The 8,275-nt window shown below is 33.4% G+C and overlaps 1 protein-coding gene across 1 annotated transcript; it reads right to left on the bottom strand.

Annotated features, from left to right (window-relative positions):
• Window positions 1-4,723: 4,723 nt before the first annotated feature.
• Window positions 4,724-6,701, bottom strand: LOC113772524 (zinc transporter 5-like). Its single transcript, XM_027317136.1, has 3 exons — window positions 6,060-6,701; window positions 5,512-5,661; window positions 4,724-5,029 (listed from the first exon to the last, which is right to left on the bottom strand). The coding sequence occupies exons 1-3, from the start codon at window positions 6,699-6,701 to the stop codon at window positions 4,724-4,726; spliced, it is 1,098 nt and encodes a 365-aa protein (XP_027172937.1).
• Window positions 6,702-8,275: the final 1,574 nt, after the last annotated feature.

Here is an 8,275-nt window from a genome sequence, read left to right as displayed (position 1 = left end):
GTAATTGCAATCTTCCTTGTGGGATCGACCCTTAATACCCTATACTCGCTCACGATTCGTATACTTGCGATAAATCGCGTGTGGGGTATTTAGGAGTTTATAAATGTAAAACTTGATTAGGATGAGCTTAATTGTATATGTATACTCCGCGCACGTCAATCATGATATCCACCACAAGAAGCTCAAGTTAAATGATTGGAATTAAAAGCATTTACATTTCTCTTTTGCTCAATCAAGTGCATCAGGTCATCCAACTTAGCATGTAGCATCAAATGATCAAGTTTAGCATTTGAGATTTGCACACAATTTTCAAAGGATATACCTGTGGGCATTCTTTGGTTACCACCATAGTCAAAGCATTGAAAGTCATGAGAATTCATTGTTGAGCTTTCTTATCTCAAGAATTGTCTGCGTATGTGGACTATCTTTCTATCCTAAACATGCTCCCAAAACAACTCAAAAGCAAATTTTGTCAAGAAGAGCAAGTAAATAGACATAAACAAAATAGAAAAACACACAAGACTCAACAATCACACAATCGACTTTTGTTGTAAGTACTGTACCTTTTCTTCCTTCTTCCCCACTTCAGGCCGAGCACTTCACCGATGCTGGCTCCTCTGCCAACAACCTCTTATTTTCCCATCTGCTTCTCCTCTCCATCTCTGCTATCCTCTTCTTCTCCTCCCTCTTTCTCCTTCCTCCTTCCTTTCTCTCCTCCCCCTTCTTCCCTATCCCACTCTCCTCACCTCCTCTCTCTTCATCTACCCCTTCTCTCTCTCCTCCAGTGGCCTCTAGTCCAACTCCTCTTCCTCTTCCCTCTCTTGCCCCTCTTCACCTCCTTCTGTGGCCTCTATCACATGACTAGAGGCCACAAGAGAATGGAGAGGAGGTGGCAGGAAAGAGAAAAGGAGAAAAGGAGGGGAGGAGAGGAAAAGAGGAGAGGGAGGGAAAAGAAAGGATGAGAGAGAGAGGAGGACTACTGGTACTGTCGTCGATTGTTGTCAGAGATGCCGACTTTGCCGGCGATCGTGGTCGGTAGTAGGGAGAGAGGGAGAAGGAAGAGCAAAGGTGGTGGGGAAGGAGAGAAGAGGAAAGAAAAGGAGAAAGAAAAAGAAAAAAAAAGTTTTATATAGTTTAAAAAATTTTTCTACAAATTTTACAATAAGTTATAATAAAATTATATAAACAACCAGAAAACTCACCACTAAATAGGCCCAGAGTTTCAAGAAAAATATAAAAAATTGCAACCCAATCCAAAATTTTGTATATGTTGCTTGTGGTAATTCTTTGGTTTTCCATTTTTGTACAAATATATCATAAACAAAAACAAAATTGGAACACTTTCACAAATAAAATCTCGTGTTTTCACATAATATTCGTGATTGTGTTCTAACAGTACTAATTGATAGCCTTAGTTTTTTTCAATTTACATTATGCCCTCAATTTATTCATTAAATTATAAACTTACATATTAAATAGGTCAGATGGGTCAAACAAGTCAACCTATGGTTAACCTGATTTGAACTTGTTTGCTTGACGGGTTATTTGGGTCTAACTTGATTTTCACCCGGCCCTGTAAAAAGTAAACCCATACCTAGTAATTTCATGTTAAGATCAAGTTGTATTTTAGAGTCATGTTGAGAATTACCACCTCTATCAGTGATTATATTTCAATAAACTTTTGCCACATTATTTAATAATTTAAGTATAAATCTTTCTTATATTAACACTGATAGTATACACACTGTCAGTTTTGAATGAATGATAATTATGCAAAATTTGAATTTGAAATTCAACTTTTGTACATGTGTCATGGATCCAATAATGATAGTATATATATTGTCATTATATATAAGATTTACTTGTAATTTAAAATCTTAAAATCACCTAAAATCTGATATCTCTTTTTACACATCCAATGGTACATGATTCTGGTTTAGACACTTTGAGTTATTGACCATGATTGTCGCGTTTCAAGCTGATTTGGGGTTTTCTTTTTTCTTTTTCCCAAATTAAACCCGAGAGATTCCAACTTTTTGCGTTGGCCATTCTTCCCTTATTTTAGCTTAAGTAGTTAGCCATTAGAAAAGGTGTTAATCGACTATATTCTGGTTGATATTAGACATTACATATTTACATGAACAATTACGTGAGTTAAATATCGTCTCCAAAGGAATGCTTTAGTCCAGGCTTTTGTTTGGATTGTGTTAAGCTGCAGCTGGTAGAGATTTCTACCCATGGCTCGAGTAATCTTGCGTTAATCTGTTGATGGTTATGAACTTGTAGTTTTTCGATTTTACAAATTTCTTCACCATATCAATGTGTTTAGTTTTGGTGGATACTAGCCATTAGGTGGTTTTCTACTTGTTAATGATTACCTCTCAATGAGTTCCTGATGCTTGTGTTAGTTTTCTACAACTTGATTCATAGTTGCTTTAACACAGGCAATTAACAGAAATTTATAAAATATTTCTTACTTAAATTTGCATAGGTGTTTCCCTTGTGGGTCTGTAAAAACTTATCTTCCTAATGGAGATATTGATTAATGGCATTTGGTTGTACAAATGCTGAGGATATCAGTATCTTTTTTTTTTTTCCTTTTTGTTTGCACTTTTTTTCCTTCCACCCCTTCCCACACCCTTTCACCCCCAACTGGCAGGAATAGGATCCAAACCCTAAACCTGATAATGGGAAGAACTTTAACAATCCTCTTCTAGCAACTGAACCAATCCAAGTAGCTCATATCAGTACCTATTCTTGAAACAGAAGATCAATTTATAAAAATACTAATAAAACTGTAGGAATCTATCCTAATTTTTAATCTCAAGCAAGTTTTTGGGCAGATTAATGGATATGCACGACGGGTTCCTGAACATGGAGTTCCTTGTTCCGTATCACGATCAATTTAAGTCCGCAGAGTTTGTAGTGAAAGGACATCCATCTTATTCATGCTGAGGTTAAGGCCTTTTTTTTTTTTTTTTTGTTGATGTTATGACATGCATGACAAATTTTTACCTCGACTTCTACTTAAGATTTCGTATATTGTACTCATCGATGATTTTTTGGGCAAGTATGTAACAGCATCAAAAGCCATTTATTATGGTACTTTGGTGGTTAATTGTTCCTACCCAGAGACTTTACAAGGGAAGTATTTATTCAAAGTTTTTTGTATGCTTGTGGACAAACCTACTGAAAATTGTTACTGGTGACTTTAGAAATACTTGATCTGTATTAATCTGGTGTCTTATTAACGCTTTGTTTTTATTTCATGAAAGAATTAACTTGAATAAACGTACGTTCTGGGGACTTCTTTTATTTATTTGCGGTGGAAGCATTAGCAATTATGGTGAAATTTATTTGAGATTGGTGAACGATTCTTAATTATGAATGCTTAATTCCTTGAAGATTTAATCTCAAAGTTTCATATGTTGTCGTTTTACAAATCCCGCAACTTTCATCTTGGGGAACGGAGATAAGCTAACTCGATAACCTTATTTGTGAAAAGTCCAAAGAGATATTGTGGGAAAAAATTTGTTTCGCAGTTTAATTAGGCCTATGATGTTACTCCTTAGTTAATATCGGCAATATTACCCTAGATGTCAATGAATACTTGCTTTTAAATAATTAATCTAAACAATTATTTCATTATTTGAAAATTAAAGGAAAAAAATGCATTTTTCATCCCTAATGTTTAAGGTGTTAACCAATTTCGTCCCTAAAGTTTCATACAAAATACATTTTATCCTTGTAATTTTATAATTTGACTAATTTCATCCTTAAAGTTTTAGACAAACACATTTCATTCTCATAGTTTAATAAATTTGGCTAATTGAGGACAATTGATGGATTGTCAAGGATTTTAAATGGAATATCGTCACTTCACCATAGCATGCCCATTAGTGGAAAAAACATTGGATCAACAAAAAGCTCAAAAATCTTTTCTTAATTCACTTTCTCATTTTAGTACCCAAAAAAACCTAAGAAATTTTTAGCCACCATTACTCTCTTTTTTTATCATAATTGAACAAGAAGATCCAAAGAATATGAAGTCGTGGAAAACAAACAACTCTAGTATAACCAATTGGGAAAAAATGTTGAACAACCCATTACAACTAATTGGAGAAAAATATTAATGCGAAAGAAAGAATGGTTTGGATTGTTATTTATTTGCAAAATTTTGTTTTGTTGCATCATGTACATGTTTGTCAATCATCTATTTATCTTTCAATCTATTTGTTTTATCTCAAATACATCATATCATAATTTTTTTAAAAAAGGATAGTCTCCTATCCAAAAACACTTGTTATTTTTGTAATTTAATCAATAACTGAATTAAGTATTAATAATACAATTACTAATGGGACGTGTGATGATATTATGTCCAAATTGGTTAACAATCATTTAATTATCCTCAATTGGTAGAAAATATGAAACTATGAGGATGAAATGTGTTTTACATAAACTTTAGGGACAAAATTGGTCAAAAAAAGTAATCTGTTTTGCATGAAACTTTAGGGATGAAATTGATTAATACCTTAAACATTGGGGATGAGAAGTGCATTTTCCCCGAAAATTAAATGTCCTACTTGCGTTATTTTTTAGCATAAACTATAAATAAATAGAACTAAAGGACATAAGAACTCAATCAAAACCAAGCCACCTAAAATAACTCCTATTTTCGTGGTCAAAATGCTTGGCACTAATCTACAAAAAAAAAAAAAAATCAAGCCCACTTTGCCAGTAGAGACATACAACCAGCTCCTAAAAGAAGGGAAACATTTGCCCCTATTTGAAGCCAACCATTATTTTGCATCTTTGGATTCATGAAATCAGTTGCAAGAAGGTCCACTAATGCCATGTAGATTAGGATCCCAGCTGAAGCTGCATTCAAGACTCCTTGCACAATCAGAGCTTTTGGGCTGTTCTCATTGTACACATTAGCTACTCCAATTCCAATTGCAATGCCAACTGGTGTTGTTAATGAGAAGAAAAGAGCCATCACTGCAATTGCATGTGCTTTGAATTTTGCCTGGAACACATGAAACTTAATATTAGCTCTATTAACAAGTCAATCTTGAAACCCTACTGCAATTGCTTGAGATTTGGACTTTGCGTATAAAACATAAAAGCTAATTATTAGCTCTATTAACAAGTCAATCTTAAAACCTTCTAGAACAAACTAGAGATCAATCTTTATATTAGTGCTCCAGCTTTCCCTTTTCTTTTATATTTTTATATTTATTTTATGAACAATACTTACATTAAAGTAGTGTAATGGTTTTTTTACCATGGTTAGAGGTAAGAGCATACGCGAATATAACGTAACTAGGACTAAGCCGTAGAAATCATAATAGGCTTGTACAATTTCAAACCTAATTTGGTCACTATTTAAAAACATTTAAAACACTCAAAATCATATAAGAACGAGTTCCAAGATTGGAAAATGCAGTTTTGTCGAATATCAGGAAAGAAAAAGAGAGAAAAGACAATGTAAAACAAGGTGATCATTACCTGAGTGATGCATCCACCTAATCCGAGACCTTCAAACAATTGATGAAATGACAAAGCTGCCAAAAGAGGCCTAATTGTTTTTGGACTGTCAGATGCACCTAAAGCAAGCCCGATAATGACAGAGTGCACTATAATTCCCAGCTCCAAAACCTATGAAAACAACATACAGAAACACAAATTTCTTTAGAATTGCAGTTTGAGAACAAAAACCCACGAAACATTAATGAATTCCGTAAGGAACTTGATAATCTATTCACTACACACAGTCAAGGTGTAAATTTTACGTAAATCAGCATGAATTTGTGCGTACTAAATAGTGCGTTCAATAAAGTACTATAGCCTGAAATCACGCACAACCGAACAATCGTAGAAAATTGGTGACAATCAGGTCATTCTAAATTAAATACAAATTATTTCAAACATGCACGTCAGGAACCCTAAACCCTAAATTCTTTTGAAACTTATTGAATCAAAGATGGTATAATCGCAAAATAATTGCTCAATCCATCAATCGTGTAGAAAATTACACGAGACACAAAATTACCTACCTGTGTTATAACGCGATATCGGAGTTGAGTAGAAATCGAATCTCCCTCCATGGAGATCGCGCCATGAGCATGACCATGTGTGGCATGAGTATGAAGAGGAAGTCCAGCCGATGATTTAGCAATCTCTCCATTGGATGGTTTACCATTCTCGCCATGATCATCACCTTCCCCTAAAGCTAGGACAGTGCCATTATTGCCAGAAGACTTTTTGTTGTAATGAGATGTTGCCTGGACATCAACCATAAGAGTACCAATCGCCGCCACCATTGCTACAAATCCCGTGAATGGAAAATCTCCCCAAGGGCTTTCAGGAAGACAAGGGGAGGTCAGGCTTTCGAACGCGTCAGGGAGAACATGGATGAACCCTGTTGCTAAGATTACCCCGGCCGCAAAAGCCTTGATGACGAAGAAGAAATTGTTTTCCGGACTTAATGCTGAAATTTTCTTGCCCAAGACTGGAAAATAAACTCCTATCGCACTCGCGACGAAGATTGAAGCTATGGCTCCTAATTTGTACTTGAGGGCTAAACTCCTGTCGTTCTCTTCTTCCTCTGCGTCGCATGTGCAATCTCCTAAGACTAAAGATGGAAGAACTGTAACAAGAACGGCAAAAATCAAGAACTTTTCAAGGCACTTCATCATCCAAGAAAAGAGAAGAAAAGAAAATCAAAAGTGATTTTAGGGTTACTCTTTTATTGGAATTCTTGATTCAGAAGCTTGATAAGTCAAGATGTTAATTAGTGATATATATAGCCAAAAAAAAAAAAGGTTCAAAGCAAAATTTAAGAATTAGTTTGTGATAAATGAAGAGGACATGATGAGGCCATCCGGGGGTTGGACAGGTAAGAAATAATTCAAATCAAAATCTAATTCTAATTCTGGTTATTGAAATTGGTTGAATAAAGAGATCATTATGACGCCATCCCTTAAAAGACGAAGTGAAAAAATTGGAATTTTAATTAAGTTGGGATTTGGGAAACAGAATATCACACAAGCATGTCGTCATAACAGCAAAAACCGCGGGTTTTCCTCAACTTCTTTTTTCCTTTTCTTTATATTTCCGACACAAAATGAAAATTTTGGGAAAATTTCTTCAAGCTGTATGTCTTCCCTTAAATGTTATTTTTATTTTTTGTTTGCTTCAATAAAAATCTATTTTGTTCCATAACATACAATCCTTTCCAGGTAATATATTTTTTTCACAAGTAATATGTTGACTATTAATTATCAATATTAGGTTCTATATATAAAGTCGTAAAAGGCTTAAAATGAAAGGATTAGTTTTTGCTACACCCACTGTTGGATGAATGATAATTATACAAAATTTAAATTTGAAATTCAACTTTTACATATGTATCATGGATTCGATAGTGTATACACTGTTAGCATATATATATAAAACTTACTCAAAAAGAAAAAGTTGGGAGAGGAATTTTCCTACATTTCATCTTTTATCTCTTCCTCATTAAGTCCAACAATGTAGTTTCCTTAAAAGGAGATTTCAATAACATATATAAATCATATGCATACTTTAAAGTACAGATACTACATTACTGTGTACAATTTTTTTATATATAATATTTTAAGAAACTTTAGAATTTTGTAATTGTTTACTAATAATGATTAAAAATAACTAGCATATGCATGATGATAAAGTAGATATCTAACAATTACTCATCTAAACATTTTTATTTTGTAAATTATGTACATATATTGATAAATTGGAAAATAAATCTTTACAAGGATACACTTTACAAATATACTAAAACTAATAGGAAAATCGTTCAAAACATCCTCCACATTTCGTCAAATAAATTTTTTTATTCTTTACTTTTAAAATAGTAATTTTACATCCCTTACATATAATTATTTTTTTAGGGGCAAAAAGGTTATATCACATTTGTAGCTAAACAAATGATTCAATCTATATTTATTTTTGTTCATGAAAATAGTAGAATCTATATGAGCCAAATGCATTTGTTTCCTAAAAAAAGTGGAATTTGATCCAATTCATATTCTTATTTGCTTCCAAAATAGTAAGATTTGACCTTTTGTACATAAAAAATAACTGTATGTTGGTCACATGGTGATTTCAAATTGAAAAATGGTCTGAAACTTAGATTGGAATCAAATTTTACTAACTTAAATTTGTAAGGGACGTGAAGTTAAAGTGAAGAAGGAAAATTTTATTTGACAAAATACGAGGGGCATTTTGA

Source organism: Coffea eugenioides, chromosome 5, assembly GCF_003713205.1.
Source record: "Coffea eugenioides isolate CCC68of chromosome 5, Ceug_1.0, whole genome shotgun sequence".
Lineage (NCBI taxonomy): Eukaryota > Viridiplantae > Streptophyta > Magnoliopsida > Gentianales > Rubiaceae > Coffea > Coffea eugenioides.
This window is presented reverse-complemented; position numbering and strand designations above follow the sequence as displayed.

What these genes read in the sequence shown, in the direction of transcription:
- LOC113772524 (XM_027317136.1), bottom strand. Translation starts at nt 6,701, where the DNA reads ATGATGAAGTGCCTTGAAAAGTTCTTGATTTTTGCCGTTCTTGTTACA. An exon ending in GATATCGCGTTATAACACAG is followed by an intron (nt 5,662 to 6,059) that starts GTAGGTAATTTT and finishes TTGTTTTCATAG; the next exon opens with GTTTTGGAGCTGGGAATTAT. An exon ending in TAGGTGGATGCATCACTCAG is followed by an intron (nt 5,030 to 5,511) that starts GTAATGATCACC and finishes CATGTGTTCCAG; the next exon opens with GCAAAATTCAAAGCACATGC.